The sequence below is a fragment of the Ipomoea triloba genome, chromosome 9 (genome assembly GCF_003576645.1).
Source record: "Ipomoea triloba cultivar NCNSP0323 chromosome 9, ASM357664v1".
In the NCBI taxonomy this organism is placed as follows: Eukaryota; Viridiplantae; Streptophyta; class Magnoliopsida; order Solanales; family Convolvulaceae; genus Ipomoea; species Ipomoea triloba.
Window position 1 is genome coordinate 7,198,451 of NC_044924.1, and position 21,398 is coordinate 7,219,848.

General features: G+C 37.9%; 4 protein-coding genes across 7 annotated transcripts; 1 reads left to right on the forward strand and 3 right to left on the reverse strand.

The window, feature by feature from the left end:
- Positions 1 to 2,381: 2,381 nt before the first annotated feature.
- LOC116028751 lies at positions 2,382 to 4,289 on the reverse strand. The gene is made up of 3 exons (XM_031270564.1): positions 3,794 to 4,289; positions 3,385 to 3,509; positions 2,382 to 2,773 (listed from the first exon to the last, which is right to left on the reverse strand). Exons 1-3 carry the CDS (start codon positions 4,182 to 4,184, stop codon positions 2,570 to 2,572), a joined length of 720 nt encoding a protein of 239 aa, XP_031126424.1. The 5' UTR covers positions 4,185 to 4,289; the 3' UTR covers positions 2,382 to 2,569.
- A 445-nt stretch (positions 4,290 to 4,734) lies between these two features.
- LOC116029101 (UDP-glycosyltransferase 73C3-like) lies at positions 4,735 to 6,600 on the reverse strand. The gene has a single exon (XM_031270992.1). It carries the CDS (start codon positions 6,553 to 6,555, stop codon positions 5,023 to 5,025), a length of 1,533 nt encoding a protein of 510 aa, XP_031126852.1. The 5' UTR covers positions 6,556 to 6,600; the 3' UTR covers positions 4,735 to 5,022.
- Positions 6,601 to 7,727: 1,127 nt separating this feature from the next.
- On the reverse strand, positions 7,728 to 12,586 carry LOC116030786 (KHG/KDPG aldolase-like). 4 transcript variants are annotated; one of them, XM_031273120.1, is made up of 10 exons: positions 12,332 to 12,586; positions 12,163 to 12,217; positions 11,023 to 11,058; positions 10,873 to 10,917; positions 10,086 to 10,169; positions 9,931 to 9,996; positions 9,550 to 9,588; positions 9,153 to 9,252; positions 8,703 to 8,853; positions 7,728 to 8,268 (listed from the first exon to the last, which is right to left on the reverse strand). In XM_031273120.1, exons 1-10 carry the CDS (start codon positions 12,535 to 12,537, stop codon positions 8,253 to 8,255), a joined length of 798 nt encoding a protein of 265 aa, XP_031128980.1. In that variant the 5' UTR covers positions 12,538 to 12,586; the 3' UTR covers positions 7,728 to 8,252. The 4 variants fall into 4 exon arrangements, with proteins under 4 accessions (XP_031128980.1, XP_031128981.1, XP_031128982.1 ...); XM_031273124.1 differs by lacking the exon at positions 7,728 to 8,268 and adding an exon at positions 8,967 to 9,025 and having other exon boundaries at positions 8,730 to 8,853; XM_031273121.1 differs by lacking the exon at positions 10,873 to 10,917.
- Positions 12,587 to 15,794: 3,208 nt separating this feature from the next.
- On the forward strand, positions 15,795 to 17,550 carry LOC116028807 (UDP-glycosyltransferase 73C1-like). The gene has a single exon (XM_031270630.1). The coding sequence runs from the start codon at positions 15,859 to 15,861 to the stop codon at positions 17,386 to 17,388; it is 1,530 nt and encodes a 509-aa protein (XP_031126490.1). The 5' UTR covers positions 15,795 to 15,858; the 3' UTR covers positions 17,389 to 17,550.
- The last annotated feature ends 3,848 nt before the right edge of the window (positions 17,551 to 21,398 follow it).

Consider the following 21,398-nt stretch of genomic DNA (forward strand, 5'->3'; position numbering starts at 1 on the left):
ATATATATATATATATATATATATATATATATATATATATATATATATATATATATATATATATACCCAAGAAAAAGATAAAATAAAAGAATATATATGATGTATTGATGTTATCCGGATTTTTTTAAAAACATCGGTACAAATAAAAAAGTTAATCTTAACCACCAATATTGAATATAAAAATGAGTGCAGGTATCATAATTCTTATATTTATGTAGACTGCCCGGATACTGAGTGCATAACTCAACGAGTAAACTAATCCAAAAAGAAGGTATAATTTTAGCATTATTATGAACACTAGTATAAAAGTATTAGAAATTCACTTATATAAAGACGTCTAATATATTATGTCAACACATATGCTACACGATTGACCTTCTTGATTTGAACGTAAAGCCAACCTAAATTAATTAAGTTTATATCTTTATGATTCTTTGTTAGCTAAGATCACAATATAAAATTTACATAATATACATTATTAGATAGTAACTACAAGTTTCTATTCACACTCAAAATAATAGCTCAACGTAACATTTTATTTTAACGAATTATACTAACTAATTGTACGAGTGTTTTAGTTGCAAGCTTTTAGAGCTAGTCGCCAGCTCTGACCTACCTCTTTATTTTACTTTTATACTAACTAATTCCATGTCCTTCCCTACTGTTTATATTACACAAGAATAAGTGTTATTGAAGCCAATCTTATTACAAACTCAAATTTACTAATTTGAATAATTTTAAGATTTGGCATGATCGATTAGGTCATCTTGGATATATGATGATGATAGTGGTGATGGTGGTGATGATGATTATTGTTGTTGTTATTATTTTTTATATAAGGTTGTGTTTGGAAATCTGAAAAATAATTTTTGGAAATAATTTTCCAGGCCTCCCATGTTTGACAAAGGAGGGAAAACTAAAGTCAACGAAAAATGAGGATGAGTTAAAGGGAAAAATATAGCATTGTTTTTCGGAAAACAAATGTCCCCTTTTTAGGGGGAAGTCATTTTTTAGAGTGAACCAAGTTTTCATTCTTCTCCCAACCCTTCTTCCCCCTAACCCTGTCAGCCTACTGTCGTCGCGCTCGCTGCCAGCCACCGTCGCACCCCAAACCCGACCAGGTTGTCGACGTTCGTCACATCCAAGTTGTCGTCGTCGCCACGTCCAGCGCCACCATCCATCGTCATGCCGAGCTCCCACCGTCGCCTCCAAGCCAACCGTCGATCTCCACGCTGAACTCCCATCGTCGCCGCCCAACCAGCCATCTTCTTCGCCATTACTTCAGTGGAGAATATTGGGTAGGGATTTAGGCTTGTGGGTTTGACTACACGATTGTGGATTTTTGGAATATATTTTAAATATTTAAAATTAAAAATAGTTCTACTCATTTTCCAGAAAATGAACCAAAAACACCAAGATAGTTTTCTAGAAAGCAACCTAACACTGAAAAAGAAAATATTTTCTAAAAAATCATTCATTTTCTAGAAGTCATTTTCATGGTTTCCAAACACAACCTAAATGAAATCTTCGGTTTAAACACCTTTGTCTCTGACCTAGAGACGAAGACGAGTTCTTCATCTCTGGTCAGAAACGAAGATTTTTTTTTTAAAAAAAATATTTTATTTAAAATATTAAAATGATTTTTTAAAAAAATAAGTTTTAATAGAATGACCGACACAACACGTCAGTGATAACCAAAGCAATAGGTAAATTTTAGCTTAATTGCATCATTTTGAAATATTCAGGGATCTAATTACATTTCTTTAATTGAATGACCTAATTTCATTTTTGCATGTAATTCAGCATTACAAAGTATAGTCCTAGCCTATTAATTGAAATGATAAAGAAGTTTTTTTTTTTTGGGAAACGATAAAGAAAAAGTTATAATTAATATATTTTGTTACATAAAATATCAGGAATACCTAATCCTATCTTTGTTGGTCTAGCCTGGTGCCAACTACCAATAAAAAGCTTATAGGAAGCTTGTATGTAAGTTGTAACAGACAACCAAGAGAACATCAATTTTCCATTATGCAATAGAAAACCAAGAGACCACCATATCCCATTATGCTTAGCATGGCTGATATGATCCTCTGCAAGACTGAACCAACCTAGGATCCAGGTCATTTGACTCAGATCATGTTCAAGTAAAGTTGAGGGAAAAAAAAAGTTTCAGCAAGAGTCTTATAAGCCAGTTTGCAGCCTTGTGCCCATAGGATGGTTGGGACTTGGGGACAAGTTTTTGCAGTTAATGAGTTGAAGAGTTTTTGTCTAATGAATGTATTCATAAATCTCCAGCTAAATTCATACAGATTTCTCTTTTATTTTCACTAAATTAACCAATGTAAGTGAAATCACCTGGGGGAGCACAATCCAAAGAGTAAGAAGAAGTATACTTCTGAGCAGAATAACTCTGAATTAATGCTACAGATCAAATAGACTGTCTCCATTATCCTAAACCCGACAATCTATATGCTTGGATCCCTCAAATGCGAACTATAATGAATGTATAAGAAAATGCTATGCACAGCTGCAGTTATCAAAAGGGGTAGAAAGAGCAAAGAAAAGCCTAAAGATCTTTCCATATGTTAAAATCAGTTTTAGAGTCACTATAATTAACTACATTATCTTGGCACCCTAAGAAGAATGTACTTCGCACAGGATCAATGTTTACTAGAGCATGAGCAGTTCCACTGGGGCTAGCTGCAACAGCAACCTCATCTGCACCAAGTTTCACCTCAGCATACCCTTTTTTAAGCGCATTATTTTCCAGCTGCAAATAAAGACTACGAGCTTAGCATCAAATCTAGGCAAAAGATGAAAAGAAAGGCTTATGGAATCTTTAATAGAACAATTTTATCATTCCTTTAGGTTCTCATGTTTTCATTTGCATTCATTGCAGACTGTCAGAGGGAAAGATGGGACCAGATATCAACACTAAAGCAATATCAAAGCTTAAACTCTAACTTGCAAACCACTTCAAAGTTGCTTGGAATTAGAATATCAATCAAAGTAATGTTTAGTGCCAACACATCACTTTCTTCTATGATTCTCCTGCAATTATACACTTAGAGAACTCCACAGAAGTGGATGAGGAATGTAATATGGAGCACTTCTTTGAAGCATATGCCATCTTTTCAACAAATTAGTCAGATTAATTGAGTGACTTTCCACTATTTCTTGCATACTCACCTCGAGTGTAATATTACACAGAACTCAAGGTCAACATTATACAAGTTGCATCAAAAGAAAATTCTCCAGCATCTCAACATTATACATCATCGGTGCCAAATGCAAATTAAAGTTAATCAGTTCAGGAAATTATAAATTGCAGAGTACAACACATGGGGTCTGAGCAATTACAGGTAGGAAGAAAAAGCATACCCTGAATATCATTTTAGACCCCCAAATGACAAATGTCTCATTACATGTATGGTGCCTATGGTTTCCCCTTGTGCCACCAGGTTTGATCTCACCCAAATGAACTGAAGCACAACTTGTTGCTCCCCCTGTATAAAATGGCAAGTTATAACAGACATAACTCAACTAGTTAACTTCACACTAAAATCAACCTATATTGCAATTTGAACGTAGAATTCAAGACAGTTCTTTAAGCTCAAGTGCTCAACCACTTGAAGAAATTAAATCCAAAGTCACTACTCACGAGTGAGAAATCATTAGAAAGAACAACAGCATAAACGAAAGCACCTTTCTCCTGAATTCTGATACATCTTCAAAATGAAACCCTATTTAATTTGGCAACTAAGCAGGCTGAATATGAAGAAGCAGAGACCTGAAATATGAGCATCTAGGGCAAGCGAGATGGGATTCAGCAGCCATCCACGCTTGTCTTTGGCAATAAGTGAAGAAGAAGCAGAGAATCGCGCTAAGTTGGCAAAATGATCATCGTCGGGTGACCAGTCCGCACGCTGCCGCAACTCAGATCCAGATTCCGATCCTCCTCCGTGTGGAAAATGACTGGACGGTCGTTGTAATCGGAGGGAGACCCAGGTGAGAAGAAGGAAAAGCGAGAGCAGGAATGGGAAAGCGTGAGGTTTCTTTAGGAACGACTTGGCTGAAGTCAATAGTGTGGCCGGAGCTTGGGAGCCGCCGCTGACGGTGGAGATGGGCAGTTGGTGGTGGTTGATGGCGGTGGAAAACGACGTCCTCCTAGGATTAGCCATTAATGGATCTCTCTTCCTTTCCACATTCTCCTTCACAAGTCACAATCAAGTTTATGAGAACTGGCACTGAACCACGGTGTGAATTTCGAGTCTGATTTCACAATTTGATTTCTTTTTTTTTTTAAACTACTCCGTAATATTTTACAAACAAAATACTAATAAAATAAAAAAAATATAATAAAATCAATTGCAAAGATGAAAAATCCGCCATAAGAGATATTACATAATAAAATATATAAATCACAATATTCAAAGCATGAAGAATTATTTTGAAAAAAGGCCAAAAGAGATAACAAAATTAGGAAAACCTTCAAGACTAGTTCTGTACTTGTACTTTGTACTGGAAAATTCAAAAAAAAAAAAAAAAAAGAAAGTTGAATGCGTTCAACTGTTGCAGACTTGCAAGTAGGGTAACTGAACCACATTGGTCAATGTTTCCCTAAATAGTATATCCAGTCATAAACTAAAATGTGTAGATTTGAAGAAGATAAGATAATTTTGTATAATTCTATAAATTAGACAATTTTATAATATTTTGATAATTTATTTATTTATTTTAGACTATATAAATTTTATAAATAATATAATTATTAAAATTACTATTGTTGCATTACACGGGTAAATATTAGGTTTGCACTAAAAGTAAAAGTGTCCTCAACAATATAATAAACCAAAGCAAATAATTAAGCATTCATATTGAATTGATAGATAACATGCCGCTGCGCTGCAGGGCATGGAGAATATTTAATTTATTGATGAAATAGAGAATTCTGAAGCATGAATCTGGCCCCTCAAATTTGTCGCACAATGATATATATATGACGATGATGAGTCTAGCTCATATCTTTGTAGCGCCAAACGTGGAAACTGCATGGATTAAAGCCATCAAGTTGCGATGAGAAGAACCACCTTTTTGGACTGCCTTCTTAGCCTTTTCTCCTAACTCTTTCACTTTCCTCTTCCTCTCTTTACCTGCTTCTTTATCCATTAGCTTATCTATGCCTTCCTTGATCTCCTCATTCGTCACCGCTAATATGTTCTCCTTGTCTTCACTGCCATCCCAATTAACTGGCACAGTCACCCCTAGGCTCACACCAATTCCGAGCACTTCCACCACCAGCCTCTCGTGCAAAAACTGTTCCGCGAACAGTGGCCATGTCAGTATTGGCATTCCCAAAGAGACGGCTTCCATTATCGAATTCCACCCGCAGTGTGTCAAGAATCCTCCTACTGAGGGGTGCTGCAAGATGAGCAACTGCGGAGCCCACTCCCGGATCAGCACCCCTCTCCCTTTGTTCCTTTCCTCGAACCCGATGCTCACGTTCCAGTCCTCAAACACATCAAGATGCATGTCTTTTTTCCCCATCACCCAAATAAACGGCCGTTTGGACGACTCTAAACCTACAGCCAGCTCTGTCATCTGACGTGGCGTGAGCCTAGCGAAACTTCCCAGGCTAACATATATCGTCGACCCTGCCTCCTGCAAGTCCAGCCACGTCATCAAACGCTCTTGTTGCTCGACTAATACGTCATTCTTCTTGTCGGCTGCCGACGTGGCACCTCTCAGCGCCTGGTCTTCATATTCCTGATTGCATAACCACACGGGGCCCACACACCACACTCTCCCTCCGTATATCTTAACATAATCCGGCTCCAGTTCATCGAAGCTATTCACAATGGCGCCGTAGGAGGCTTTTACCGTCTGCCGGAGCTTTTCCGCCACCAGTTTCGCGATATCGCTGGTCATAACAGTGGGGTCAAACGTGACACCTTTGACCTGCGCTTTGCAAACTTGTACGCTGTGTGGCACGTTAGGGACGGTGAACATCTCCGTGTCGGATTTCACCCTCCCGAGAATCCCGGAATCCGTTATTCTGTTAGAGCAGCAGTAGGAGAAACAAGACGAGACGTTGAACACAATCCTCGGGATATTAAGCCCCTCCGCGATCTCCGCGGTCCACGTCAGCAGCATGTCGGAGATTATACAGCTCGCCGGCGGCTCGCACCGCTTCACCGCCGCCTCCACCTGCGGCCGCAGCATGCCGACGGCGGCGAGGAAGTTCATGTCGAGGTTTTTCCCTTTGGGGACCAAATCGGCGTTCTCGCAGCCTTCCGGCAACCCGGCTTCTTTGCACGGAAACCGGAGCTCCAGCGCTCCGATGTTGAACCCGCATTGCCTGTCACGCTCGAGCATGGATCGGAAGCGGTTGGCGTTGACGGGAGTAGTGAGGATGGTAACCATGACGCCGTCACAGCGTGCTAGCATCCTCGCAACATCTATCACGGGGAGCATATGGCTTTGCGCCATCATGGGAAACACAATAAAATGTAGCAGCTGCCCACGGGATTGGTTCGTCGTAATCGATGCCATGGCCGCCGGTCGAATTCAATACGTTACTGTGATATATAATATATATTGCATGCACAACCACTACGTATATATAGATTGAATCATACACTGTCAGTGTGTGTATATATAGATGAGATGAGATGAGATGGGAGAACGTGTTTTGTACCACATGAATCCACCAACAACCATATTAATTACTGTCTCATACAGCCTGGCCTGCTCACTTTTCATCTACTGCGGCTGTTACTTGTGGATTAAATTTCAAAAAGCATGTGTACGTATATATTAGTATATTGTGGGCAAGTATATATATAGAATAGAGAACAAATGGGGTGAATGTGTCTAGGTGAAAGATACAGTAAATGATAGTCATCCTGCTAAAATTAACAATTCAGATTGAACACAAATTAAAAAATAAAGTGCTGACATTTTGGTCTTTTTGTGTTTAGGTGGTGCATTGTTTTTCCTTTCTAAAATACGTGGTTTTGTGATTTCTGTGGCGCGGGCCATTAGCCCATTACCATGGATAAATTAACTATAATTAGTATTACATTTTAAAATACTTGAAAGTAAATACAATCACATGCAATCTCATATAGAGTAACGATAAATATGTCACTAAGAAAAAAAATTCCTTCTAATTTTCAATATATTAATTATATAATATATAATATGTATTAATTTTTATACTATAACTAATTGTATTAATTATATATATTAACTTTAGTACTATATTAACTTTAGTGTTCTCAACAAAAATATATTAACTTTAGTACTATATATAATTATTATTAATCATTATAAATTTTAATTAATATTATTTCTATCTACATCTACAACCTACAAACCTAATAAGAGCCAATAAAGTGTTAGTCCCTAACGGGAATTAAAAAATAGCTTTACCAGAACTAAAAAATATTGGTGTCATTAAGAGATCATTACATGTCATCTGAGCCACAAGGTACTTGACAGACATTGTGATAACTAACTAGTTAATATAAATAATTATTAATTTAATAAAAATAATGTATAATATATTTATGGTCATTTTTTTAACTTCCAATCAAACAAAAAATATGAATCATTTTATAAAAATCATTTTTTACGAACCCTTGATGCAATATATTTTGAATTATTACGTATTTCAGAGTACAATTTAATACAATTTTAGAGATCTTCACACGTCCAACTAATTACCAAATCGAAAAGTTTCTAGAAATCATATTAAAACTATAATTAGTATTACATTTTAAAATACTTGAAAGTAAATACAATCACAATCTCTAGTAACGATAAATATGTTACTAAGAAAAAATATGTGCAACATCCACAAGGCATACCCCGAACTATGCTGAGCTAAAAAGCATGTGCGTCCACATAATTAGAAAACAAGACGGGACAGTCTAGCTAAGTAGATGAGCATAATGTTCGTATCGAAAGGCTCATGAGTTTGATTTTTGTCAATAACTTCTTAGTTGAGCCCGATGCACTGCACGAAATTTACCTAGTACAATTTATCTCTCTTATGTAATTTGCAAGCAGTTACATAAGAACGGAGTTTATCATCTGTAGAAGAGAACAGCTAAAGAACCCCAGGAGAACAACTGCCAACAATAGATGCTATTTGGTGATTAGCCATTACAGTCTACTCTTCAGGACTGCACCATTTTGCTTTGACAATTTTGTCATCAGGCTCACTATAAGAACTCAAAATGGTTCTAGCCACCGCTTCTCCTGCATTATAATATACTGTATCCTTTAAGATGAACCATAAAATTAATAAAGTTTGTACCATGGCAAGTTTTTGGGTGCCGGAGGAAGACAAGAGAAAGGGGACGGGGCGACATATGGAAAGGGGACGGGGCGACATATGGTATTTAAGCGCGAGAATTTGATGGGCCCATCTAGGATATGTTTCTCGTAAATTGCCTGCAATTGTTTCGGTCTTTCAGACTGTTGGGTGGAGGCCAGTAAAAGGCCAAGTCCAGTAATTGGTGGTTAGGAAATTGTTAGCAGAGGCCGGTGAAGGGTCAAGCCCAACACCTTGCCTCTCGAAAATGTGGCGATATAAGGAAATAAAGGTAAGCGCTTGATCCTAAAACAGATAATATATGAAAAGAATAATGTAGCAAGTGAATAGCTGAAGCAATTAAAACACACATCCTGACCTTTTTACAGCTTCTTTTCCCAGCAGAGCTGCACGGGAGGCTAGTTGATGTACTGCACTGAAATTACGTAGGCTCATTGCCTTCTTATCGAATATAGCATCTGACAAAACAACTGCCGATGCTCCCTGAGCAATATATTCCCCAACTAAATCTGAATTATAGCGCAGTTATCAATCTCTCCGTCAGAAGGCTTAGAAGACAACTGTTGTACAAATTGCAAACTGAAGAATACGCAAAAGAGAGATACTAATAACACACTATTACCACTTCCCCCATTCCCGTATATGCAATCAATGATGACAATCACTTTGCTAATAACAAACCTAAAACGGTAAAAACCATTTCTCATTTCCCCAAAAACAATATAAAACTTTTAGATACCAAGACTGAAATCCAAAAGCTAGACAGTAAGACATGACTTATGAGTGATAAACCTTTTACATAACCAACCTATCGTTATCCCCTGAGATGCTACCATTGGAATATGAGAGAATGGCCTTTTCAGTGCGGAAATATACTTAGTTCCTCCCAATGCTGAGACAGGATATACCTATTGCAGACCAAAAAGGGCAACTTCAAAATGAGCACACGAGGAATTTGAAATTTTAAAATGTAATATTCACTGTCAAAGAAAACAAAAGAAGTTACTCATTTGAAACAAAAGAACATCATTTTGAACAACGAATATTATATTTATATCACAACCATAAAATAAAATTAAAAAACAATGACGAATTGATATTGTAAATTAACATTTGACAGCAAAGATAGACAAACTATGCATACAAGCTAACGGGAACCAAAACTCGCTCTCATTCTGAAAATTTGGGAAATTTTCATAACTGACCTTGACAATCTTGGCACCCATACGGAAGGCAGATAATATCTGCAACATCATGCAATTAATTCTATTAAGTCTCTTCTGTCATTTGTCTCATCTTTGAGCAGTTGCTATATAAGTTACAGAACAATAACAATCTCAAAAATATCTGAGAAAAGGAACTACGCCCCTTTATTAAGATGGGGATTAGAGTTAGCAATCCCAATGCTCCTGTAGGCCTCTACTAGTTCAAATGTCCTTGGACGAAAAAGATAGATACCCATTGCTACAAAATTCAAATCCAATGGGTCGAAATGATTTTTCTAATGTCATATCAGTGGAACAAAGATAGTAGCCAGTCCAGATAAAGCAAAGAGAGGAAAATACATTATACGGTTATACCCCTACCTCTGTTGGGGTCATTGCTCCAGGTATATACAGAGCCTCATCTCCTGAAAGACCAACTAGAATGTCCTGAGATAGAGAAAAGTGGTTCAGAATATATTAATGAAAAAATAAGCGATCCTACGCTCATAAGTATATTCAAAAGCTCAACTATATACCTTCACTAATACAGGACTCATAAGAAACTTGGCTCCAAACTCAATCGCATCTTTGGCATCTTTTGCACACAATACAGTTCCAATCTGCAAAAGTAGCACTTCTTTACTAGTTACCATCTGGTCCTTTTTTTTCCCCCTTTCATGAAATAGATGACAGGAAAAAGAAAAAAAAAAATCAATAGATCAATTACACCCATGCTTTCGATACCTTGTATCAAGAGTCAAATAACAACTTTACAAATGTTGAATTGTTTCAGTCATGTATTACCTATGGAAACATTGAGGATGTGTTTGGTTCGCACATGGGAATCGGAATGGGTATCAAATACTTGGTAATGGTAATGGTAATGGGTTTTGGTGAAAGTATTTTGCATGTTTTGTAGTAGGGTGGAATGAGAATGATTATTAATAGCTGGAGAAGCAGAGGAGGAAGGGGGTGAAACCCTTTATTTTATTAGGGAATGGGTTTTGCAATTAAGGGGGTAATCAAAACCCATAGTAGTGTTCTGAAAATTTGTCAACCAAACAATAACAATGACTTTGATACCCATTCCTAATAGCTAAACCTGTCAACCAAACACACCCTGAGATTTACTAACAAAAGGTTTGGTAATTATGCATTTATTTTATTATATAAAAGCAAGCATTGATGCTCACAACCGGATTCCAGACAAAAAATGCAGTGTAAAAGGCCTAGCTTTGAATAGTCAGGCATTCTTAGTTTGGGATTAATAAGAAGCAAACACAAAAGTAATGCAATAAAAAGAATGACTAGTAGAATGCTTACTCCTATAGTTTTTGTGGGATAACAATGGACTAATTTTCTTAATACCTGCATGGAAGAATTGAGATGTACGGGAGTGGTCAAACAGCTTTGTAGTAGTATTTTTCAGCATCCAAGAAAACCAAAAGCATGTTACCATGTGTTTACAAGTACCTCAAACACACCTGGAGTTGACACTACAATTTCCAGCTGCAATCAAGAAATATTATTTATTAGAAGGCCTTAAAATTGGATTTAGTTGACCTGCCAAAAAGTACTCCATAGTAAAGAAAGGCCAAGTTGGGTAACAACAACTTCCCCGTTCCTCAGGTTGCAAAATAGCATGGTTGCCCTTCAGAAAGGTTTTAAGGCATTAACTGTTCGGTGTAAAATGCAAAATGCAAAATCTTTACTTGAAATTTATGTTTCCCCTTACGTCTTGAATTTTATCACTCAACACCACCTATATTTGTTAGCCAGTTTGGTGTAATCCAAGGTTTGAGGTGGCTGGAAGAGCAACACTATTTAGATTAACCTTCAGCAAGTGATCAGTAGTGACTGTGTCATATACACTCTACCTTAGTCCTAATCATCTTTCTCACACAAATAACTTATAAATCTCCTGAAAGTCCACCCTTTATCTCCTAATCTTTAACTCTACAAGAGCATCTTGTAAAATAAAATAAAAAGCAAAAGATTGCATGTTTATTAACTCATGCAGCAAAATCTCCAATCTATCATTTCTAAAATAGACGAGGATCACCTAGATGATAGACATACTTAATTACATGGTCATCAAGATTAAACAAGGACAACCTTAATATTTCCCTTGCATTCAAATGTGACTAAAGTCGAAAGATGAGAGGAAAGAGGCCGCTTCCATTAAAAAATGAGGTGGGTTAGTGATTATAATCCCTTCATTAACATGAAAATGCAGGAAATAGGGGTCTTAAGTAGAGGCACAAAAAACAGTGTAATTCAATTCCGGGAAAATTGCAATTTTGTCCTTAAGTTATACTTGTGATACAGACTTGGTCCCGAGTTATATGCGTGACCATCTTATAACTTTAAATTATAGGCGAAGTGAAGTTATACACGAAGTGGAGATTTTTGTCCTCGGGACTATTTCTCCCACCATTATGTCAATTAATAAAGTGAAGGATTTGATTGTTTAGGACTAAACTCGTCACTTTAGGCATAAGTTAGGGATTAAAAGATGGTCACTTATAATACAATTTTCTCTTCAATTCTCCATGAAAACAACCTTTCCTGAATGAATTATCTGCAAAATACTTCAAAGGAAGTAAAACTCACCACGGAGATTCCAGCATCAAGTGCAGCAAGCGCAGCTTCCATGGCCACTTCTGCACTAAAAGAAGATACCCCAATGTTTCGCGAAAGCATGAGAAACTCTACCAACAAATTTCAATTAAACCAAAAAAGAAAAAGACAGAAAGAAGGGCAATAGAGGGCTTGGGGTTACCTTGGAGCACGGAGACACGCAATGACTCCAGAATTTTGGATATCTAGCAAGGCTTTATCGGAGACACTGTCACTAAGAGTGTTAGGGGAGACACAGTTCAATTTACACTTAGACGTAATCTTCCTTTCTCTTGTTGATGCTGATGAAGAGGAAATCCGGGTCATTTGAGAAAGAGGAAGCGGTAGACTACAGCTCCCAACCGCCATTTCCGAGAATATGAAAAGGATTGGAACTTGGAAGATATTGTTAACTTTTCCTTTTGAGTTTTGAGGATAGATGACGATGATTATATTTATCTCAAGACTTCTAGTTGAAAAAAATCAAAATTTTGATAATTATTTGACTCTTTAGACTGTTACAATGTACTATAGCACAAAAAGTAATCGCAGATAAACTCATGATCTTTTATACAAAAGACACTTGGTGATACTAGACCATAAGGTCATTATCACAAGTTATTTAAAAATATCAACAATATCATTTAAAAAATACATACTATTTTATACCACTAAAGGTTCAAATTTAAACTTTAAAAAAGAAAATAATTTTATTCCTCAATTGTTCATTGTTAGTTGTTTTAGTTCATAACTTTTTACCATTTTAATATATATTATTCCGTACTAACTATTCAAAAAAGTTACAATTTTAACACTTGAAACAACACAACTAGTAACTCTTGTTACGGAGTATATGAGAGTAAATGTTGATAAGGTTCTAATGAAATAACAAATATGTTGGTATAATCATATACATTCATAACTTTGTAGGGGTGTTAACACCTAGGCTCCCCTGGATGGCTGGATGCACCCTTTGTCTACCAGGTAAGATGCCAAGGTCTCATTTGGAGTTGTTTTACTCTCAGACGATCGGTCCGTCATTGTCACGACAAACGGGATTATGGACTACCCTCAATTCCCGAGCATGGCGGAAGTAATGGGATGTAAGGAAGCACTTACTTGGCTAAATGACCGTGGTGTTAAGCGCTTTCGACTGGAGTCTGATTGTCAAAGTTTGGCAAATGAGCTAAGAAGTAATGCTGTCAACCGGTCTCCTTTGGGAGTTCTAATTCATTTTTGTACTAGACTTTTAGCCACTTTTAATTCGGTAGATTGTGTTTATATTAGGAGGTCAGCGAATCAAATTATCACACGTTAGCTAGGGTGGTTGGCTCTCATATTGGACCTCAAACTTGGGATTTCGTCCCTTTAATAAGACTATAAGAGTATTATATTTTATTTGTCAAAAAAAATAAAAAATAGAGGGGATATATTTACATTTTACAACAAATTAAACTTGGATATGAATGTTGCAACATACGGAGTATTATACAATTATTATAATGTTTTTTTTATAATATTAACTAACGCACTAATTACCATCGTGACGTACAAACTAATCACTAAAACACGTAAGACCATCAATTTATGTAATTACAGCAAGCATGTAACAATAATTGCAACATCCAATGGCGCACAACATTTAAAATTAACAAAATTCGATCTACGTTTTGATAAACATTTGAATTATTTTTTTTGAGTTCTGTTGACTTGGTTACAATATAGTATATAACAGATGTCTCCATTGAGGCTCGAACCCACTCCCTTCCACATGGGAGTGTACACCAAGTGCTGCTTGACCACAAGACCTTTGACAATCATTTGAAATTTGAAATTAGTTACAATCATTGACAATTTTTTTTTATGATGACTGTGAAAGAAATTGTGACAAACCATGGAAATAACGAGTTACGTAATACGGAGTAGTAAAATTAATTGTGGCAAACAAAACTATCATATTCGACGTATTGTGATAAAACCGATGCGACAAATAGTCGTCAAATTGTGACAACATTTACATCTATTGCAACAAAAATAATTGTTGTAGATAAACCTTTTGAAAAGAAAAAAAAAAACAAAAAAACTAGGGTGTCATAAAAAATAAAAAAATAATAATAAATAAAAACTAAATTTCCTATGCTCTGTCGGGGGCTGGGGCATAAAGGACCTTTGAGGTTGGGGATTCAACCTTTTGGAAAGAAAAAACTAGGATTTCATATTAAAGAAAAAAACAAAATTTGTTTCGAGATGTTTAGCTTCTGCGTTCAGTTGAGTTGTCATGATTTACATCCTCCCAAATACTCTGACGATGTGCCGCTGAGGCGTGGGACCCTTAGGGTTAGGGATTCAACATTTTGAAATGAAAATACTAAATTTCGTGTAACAGAAATCATAATTTTGGCCTAATTTAGTGATAGGATGAGAGCTAATATTTTAATAATGTATTAATTTAGGTGTTGTCGTGGAATGCGTGGCGATATAAATAGAATGGGTTGTCTTAATAAATTAAAGCATTCATGGGAAAACACGTTCCCCCTTCTACATATAAAACGTACAGTAGTTATGTGGTGAGGCTTGTGCATATGCAGCATTATTGCTTTAATTTCTACAGCAAATTACGATAAGATACATCCATCTAATGGAGATAACACCCAACCAAGAAGGCTGAGATTCGAACTTGTGACATTGTAGTTACAAATTTGTATCCTTAGTCATCTAAGTTGTTGTTTTCCCAAGCATGTCTAATTAAAGACACGGAATGTCTAATTAAAGACACGGAAAATGATTATGTCATTCTATATTTATATGTGGCTGATATACTCATCATTAGTAATAATGATCAAATTATCAAATTTACAAAAAACATGTTAAATTTAAAATTACAGGATATGAGTTTAACATATTTAATTCTTAGAATTAAAATCATTAGAATTTTATTAATTAACTATCGTGAATTAATCAATCCTACTTGAAATTAAACAATATATATATATATATATATATATATATATATATATATATATATATTATAAATGTACTTTTTGTATGGTGTTATAAGATGCAATAGGTAATTCGCATGGCCGGGAGACGTGGTTCTCATTTAATCCTCCTTTTGATTATGATCATTTTATGTATATATATTAAACTTACTTTTGGGAATGTACTCCGATCCATGAGCATTACGTACAAATGCACAATTGTAATTAGAAAAGTAACTACAAAAATGCATGTTTTCAAATTGTACAATCACTTATTCGCGAATGTACAATCAGACATTACAATGTGCAAAACGTAGTTTGCACACATTGCAATATGCATAATAGGTAATTTTCATGGGAGATGTGGTTCTCATTTATTTGATCCAACCGTTCATTATATATGCTCCGTATAGATGTATGTATGTATACTTTCATCCCAATAATAGATATACTAATATATACGTATTTACGTAGTACACCTACTTTTGGAAATTTAATCACAAGTAACTGAACTGGTATATCGAAAGTGACGTACGGACAGGCTGGATGAGACACAATAATGTGTTTGGCGGATGTGGTACAAAACACGTTCTCCAATCTCTATATATAGATACTCACAAGTATGGTTCTGTAGACTGTAGAAGACTGTAGTGCTTGTGTTTGTATGCAATATTGCTTTGAATTATAACATCAATATATTCGACCGGCGGCCATGGCGATAGCGGCGAACCAATCGCGTCGGCAGCTGCATTTTATTGTGTTTCCCGTCATGGCGCCGGGCCATATGCTCCCCATGATAGATGTTGCGAGGATGCTAGCACGCTGTGACGGCGTCATGGTTACCATCATCACCACTCCCGTCAACGCCAACCGCTTCCGCTCCATGCTCGATCGCGACAGGGAATGCGGGTTTAACATCGGAGCGCTGGAGCTCCGGTTTCCGTGCAAAGAAGTAGGGTTGCCGGAAGGCTGCGAGAACGCGGATTTGGTCCCCAAAGGGAAAAACCTCGAGATGAACTTCCTCGCCGCCGTCGGCATGCTGCGGCCGCATGTGGAGGCGGCGATGAAGCGATGCGAGCCGCCGGCGAGCTGTATCGTCTCCGATATGCTGCTGATTTGGACCGCGGAGATCGCGGAGGGGCTTAATATCCCGAGGATTGTGTTTAACGGCTCCTGTTGTTTCTCCTACTGGTGCTCGAACAAAATAACGGATTCCGAGATTCTCGGGGGAGTGAAATCCGACACGGAGATGTTCACCGTCCCCGACTTACCCCATAAGATACAAGTTTGCAAAGCACAGGTCAAAGGTGTCACGTTTGATCCGAATATTTTAAACCCCGATCTCGCGAAACTAGTGGCGGAAAAGCTCCGGCAGTCGATAAACGCCGCCTACGGCGCCATTGTTAATAGCTTCGATGAGCTGGAGCCGGATTATGTTAAAGAGTATAAGAAAATGTACGGAGGGAGAGTGTGGTGCGTGGGCCCCGTGTCGTTATGCAATCAAGAGTATGAAGACCAGGCGCTGAGAGGTGCCACGTCGGCAGCCGAGAAGAAGATTGACGAGCAACAAGAGCGTTTGATGAAGTGGCTGGACTTGCAGGAGGCAGGGTCGACGATATATGTTAGCCTGGGAAGTTTGGCTAGGCTGACGCCACGTCAGATGACGGAACTGGCTGTAGGTTTGGAGTCGTCAAAACGGCCGTTTATTTGGGTGTTGGGGAAGAAAGACATGCATCTTGATGCGTTTGAGGATTGGAACGTGAGCACCGGGTTCGAGGAAAGGAACAAAGGGAGAGGGGTGCTGATCCGGGAGTGGGCTCCGCAGGTGCTCATCCTGTCACACCCCTCGGTTGGAGGATTCTTGACACACTGTGGGTGGAATTCGACACTGGAAGCTATCTCTCTCGGGGTACCAATGCTGACATGGCCACTGTTCGCGGAACAGTTTTTGAACGAGAAGCTGGTGGTGGAAGTGCTCGGAATTGGGGTGAGCCTAGGGTTGAAGGTGTCAGTTAACTGGGATGGCAGTGAAGACAAGGGGAACATAGTAGTGGTGAAGAGTGAGGAGATCAAGGAAGGCATAGATAAGCTAATGGATAAAGAAGCAGGGAAAGAGAGGAGGAGGAAAGTGAAAGAGTTGGGAGAAAAAGCTAAGAAGGCAGTCCAAAAAGGTGGTTCCTCTCAGTGCAACTTGATGGCTTTAATCCAAGCAGTTGCCACGTTTGGCGCTACAAAGCTATGAAACTCTCATCATTATCATGTATCATTGTGCAACAAATTTAAGGGGCTAGATTCATGCTTTAGAATTCTCAATTTCATCAATAAATTAAATATTCTTCATGCCCATGCAGTGCAGGAAAATGTTATCCATCAATATGAATGTTTTATTTGCTTTAGTGTATTACTCCGTATATTGTTGAGACTTTTACTTTTAGTGCAAAGTTGGAAAAAAAATGTGTTGTAACAAGATGTATATTGGATTTTAATAAATAAATAAAAAGAATAAAGGTTGGTTTACTAACCCTGAACTTTCCTGGTTTTTTTTTTAGTTAATTCCAGTAATGGTCCCCTGACTATGTTGATTTTCCAAAATTAGTCCTCGTTTTTTAATTTGGACGAAAAAGACACTTGACTATTGAATTTGTTCCAGTAATGGTCCTTCCGTTTATGCTCCGTTAGTGAGGTGTTATGTGTGGGGGTAAATGAGTCTTTTTATTATATGACCTCCTTCTCCCTCTTGTTCTATGTATATGTATATCAGATTATCATGAGTAGATTAGGGAAAGAGTTCATCCATTGTTTCTTCTTCCTACCTTCCTCCCGCAGGATTTCTTGATTACCCATCCGCATCTTCCTCAATCCCCTCACCCAAAGACTCAATTTTTTCGTCGTTGTTAGATTCCAAACCCGATCCGTTCCAGAACCTCTTTGGGGCTTTCAAGAAGTGGGATTCTCAAGTGGGTTGTGCCCAGTTCAGGGAGAAGCACGGAGGGGATTTCAGAAATGGGTCGGGTTTGATTTCTTCTCCTTCTTTGCAAGATGTTGATGAGGGTAAATTGGAATGTGGGGAGTTGAAAATGAACCATGTGAGCATTCTGGTCAAAGGGTGGACTTGGATTCCTGATGGTATGAAAAACTACTTGGATTCCTCATGATTTTTCTAATTTAGGCTTGTTGGTATTTGTTCTTGTTAGGAATATAGCGGAATAATGCGGAAGCGAATAATCGAAAATTGAGAATTATAGAAGTTAAATAATAGGGAATAATATAATAATAACAAACGAATTTCTAAATGGGACAATATAATAAATATATATATATATTAAACTCTTAATTAAAAGAGTAACGAAAGAGAATATATATATATTATATATATAAGTAACGTGAGAACAAAGAGACAAGAAAGAATGATTCCAATTACAATTGTATTGATGTAATGGATGAGCAAAAAACAAAGCAAAGTAGCTAATCTATTTATACATCAAAGAAATGCTAGAATTGCGCCAATTGCAAGAAGCACCAAGAATTTCGGAGAACGTGCAGAAACCATGCTGCCATGCGACGTAGAGGGTGGAATTGGTCTTCATGGATTAATTTGAGCCACGTGATTATTTTCTAACAATCTCCACCTTGGATCAAATTCACTGAAAATTAACAATTGGAACACCCGACTAAATTCAAGCACTGCTCGAACTTAGTAATAGGAAGAGGCTTTGTAAGCATGTCTGCTGGATTCTCCAATGTGTGAACCTTCTTGATAACAATATCTCCCGCAGCTACAACATCTCGGATAAAATGGTATCTGACATCAATGTGTTTGGTTTTGGCATGATATGTATCATTCTTGGTGAGATGGATAGCACTTTGGCTATCTGAGAACACAACAGTCTGACCTTGTGAAACACCGAGCTCCATAACCAAACCTCGTAGCCAAGTAGCTTCTTTGACACCCTCTGTTGCTGCAATGTATTCCGCCTCAGTCGTAGATAACGCAGCAATAAACTGAAGCGTAGCTTTCCAACTAATAGCACAATTACAAAGAGTGAAAATATAACTGGAAAGCGATCGACGTCTGTCAAGATCACCACCATAATCAGAATCTACAAAGCCCATAATGTCAGTAGATGCAGAAGAACTCCGGTCAAAAACCAAGCCCAAAGAGGAAGTACCCTTTAGGTACCGTAGAATCCATTTAACAGCGTTCCAATGTTCCTTACCAGGGTTGTGCATATAACGGCTCACAACACTTACAGCATGAGCCAAATCAGGTCTAGTGCACACCATAGCATACATAAGACTACCAACAGCACTAGAGTAAGGAACTTTTGACATATAAGCCACATCAACATCAGATTTAGGGCATGAATCAGAAGACAACTTAAAATGTGCACCAAGTGGAGTAGACACAGGCTTACAATTAGACATATTGAATCGATCAAGCACCTTCTCAACATAATTTTTCTGGGATAGATAAAGTTTACCAACTTGACGATCCCTGTGTATCTCCATGCCAAGAATCTTCTTTGCTGCACCAAGGTCTTTCATCTCAAACTCATTGCATAGTTGAGACTTCAACTTCTCAACAAGAGACACGTCAGGGGAAGCAATGAGCATATCATCAACATAAAGTAGAAGGTAGACAAAAGATCCATTAGAAAATTCTTTGAAATAGACACAACTGTCATATTGGCTTCTTGAGAATCCTTGCCCTAGCATACAAGCATCAAACCGCTTGTACCATTGCCTTGGAGCTTGCTTTAGCCCATAAAGAGACTTCTGCAGACGGCATACACAATGTTCCTTACCAGGAACCTCAAATCCCTCAGGTTGGTACATGTAAAGCTCTTCATCAAGCTCTCCATGTAGGAATGCAGTCTTTACATCAAGTTGCTCCAACTCCAAATCAAAAAGAGCAACAAAAGCAAGTAGTACACGTATAGAGGTATGACGAACAACAGGAGAAAAGATCTCGTTAAAGTCAATACCTTCACGTTGATCGAAACCTCGAACAACCAACCGTGCTTTCTCAACCCCAGGGATGCCTTCTTTCTTCTTGTAAATCCACTTACAGCTCAATGGGCGTTTACCTTTTGGCAACTCTACCAGCTCCCAAGTTTCATTCTTATGGAGACTTTCCATCTCCTCTTCCATAGCAACCAACCACTTGGACGAGTTAGCACAGGAAATAGCTTCAGAGTAGCAGGATGGATCACCATCAACCTCCTGTGCAACTGAAAGAGCATAAGCAACCAAGTGGGTTTCATCATCACTAGCATACCTAGCAGGTTTTTTAATTGTCCTCTTAGGCCGGTTTTGGGCAATAGAGTGCCGTTGTGGCTGAACGAGAGGCGCAGTGCTAGTAGATGCATCATCTTTAGTATTACCATCAATGGTAGTAATACTATCAGTAGGCCTGAACTCAAACTCAACCTTTTCTCCAGTACTCTGCATATCACCTGTACTGGGAGCAACACAATCTTTTCCAGAAGAAAGTAGTGCATTTTCATCAAAAGTGATATCGCGACTCAGAATGATCTTGTGAGAATCAGGAGACCATAGACGATATCCTTTTGACTCAGAAGCATAACCAAGGAAAATGCATTTGACAGCTCTAGGATTTAATTTACCCGTACTGGAATGAACATAAGCAGGACATCCAAAAACTCGTAACATAGAGTAGTCAACAGGATTACCTGACCAAACTTCTTCTGGGATTTTGAAATCGAGGGATGAATGTGGAGACCTATTTACCAAATAGGATGCAGTATAAACGGCCTCGGCCCAAAAATCACGCCGCTTCCATAACCCAGCATTAGAGAGCATACAACGAGCTCTCTCTAACAGAGTCCTGTTCATACGTTCAGCAACACCATTCTGCTGGGGTTTTCCAGGCAAGGTCTTGTGCCTGGCAATTCCTTGTGCTGCACAGAACTCAGTGAAATCTCTCTCACAGAACTCCAAGCCATTGTCTGTCCTGAGTTTCTTGACCTTTTTTCCTACTGAGTCTCAACGAGAATTTTCCACTTTTTGAAAATAGAAAATGCCTGATTTTTATGTTTCAGGAAATAGACCTAGACTTTACGAGAAAAGTCATCAATAATAGACATAAAATATCTACAGCCTCCCATAGACTGGACTTTAGTCGGTCCCCATAAATCAGAATGTATAACCCTCTTTTGTTTCCCAAAAACACAATGCTCACAAAATTGTAATTTACCCGTACCTGAACCGAGGAGGCCTTTCTTGCTCAGG

Coding starts and splice junctions, on each gene's coding strand:
- LOC116029101 (XM_031270992.1), bottom strand. CDS start 6,555: ATGGCATCGATTACGACGAACCAATCCCGTGGGCAGCTGCTACATTTT.
- LOC116030786 (XM_031273120.1), bottom strand. CDS start 12,537: ATGGCGGTTGGGAGCTGTAGTCTACCGCTTCCTCTTTCTCAAATGACC. Junction 12,218..12,331: donor GCGTGTCTCCGTGCTCCAAG/GTAACCCCAAGC, acceptor ATCTTCTTTTAG/TGCAGAAGTGGCCATGGAAG. Junction 11,059..12,162: donor TTGATGCTGGAATCTCCGTG/GTGAGTTTTACT, acceptor TCTTGATTGCAG/CTGGAAATTGTAGTGTCAAC.
- LOC116028751 (XM_031270564.1), bottom strand. CDS start 4,184: ATGGCTAATCCTAGGAGGACGTCGTTTTCCACCGCCATCAACCACCAC. Junction 3,510..3,793: donor CCTAGATGCTCATATTTCAG/GTCTCTGCTTCT, acceptor CATTTTATACAG/GGGGAGCAACAAGTTGTGCT. Junction 2,774..3,384: donor GGTCTAAAATGATATTCAGG/GTATGCTTTTTC, acceptor CTTTATTTGCAG/CTGGAAAATAATGCGCTTAA.
- LOC116028807 (XM_031270630.1), top strand. CDS start 15,859: ATGGCGATAGCGGCGAACCAATCGCGTCGGCAGCTGCATTTTATTGTG.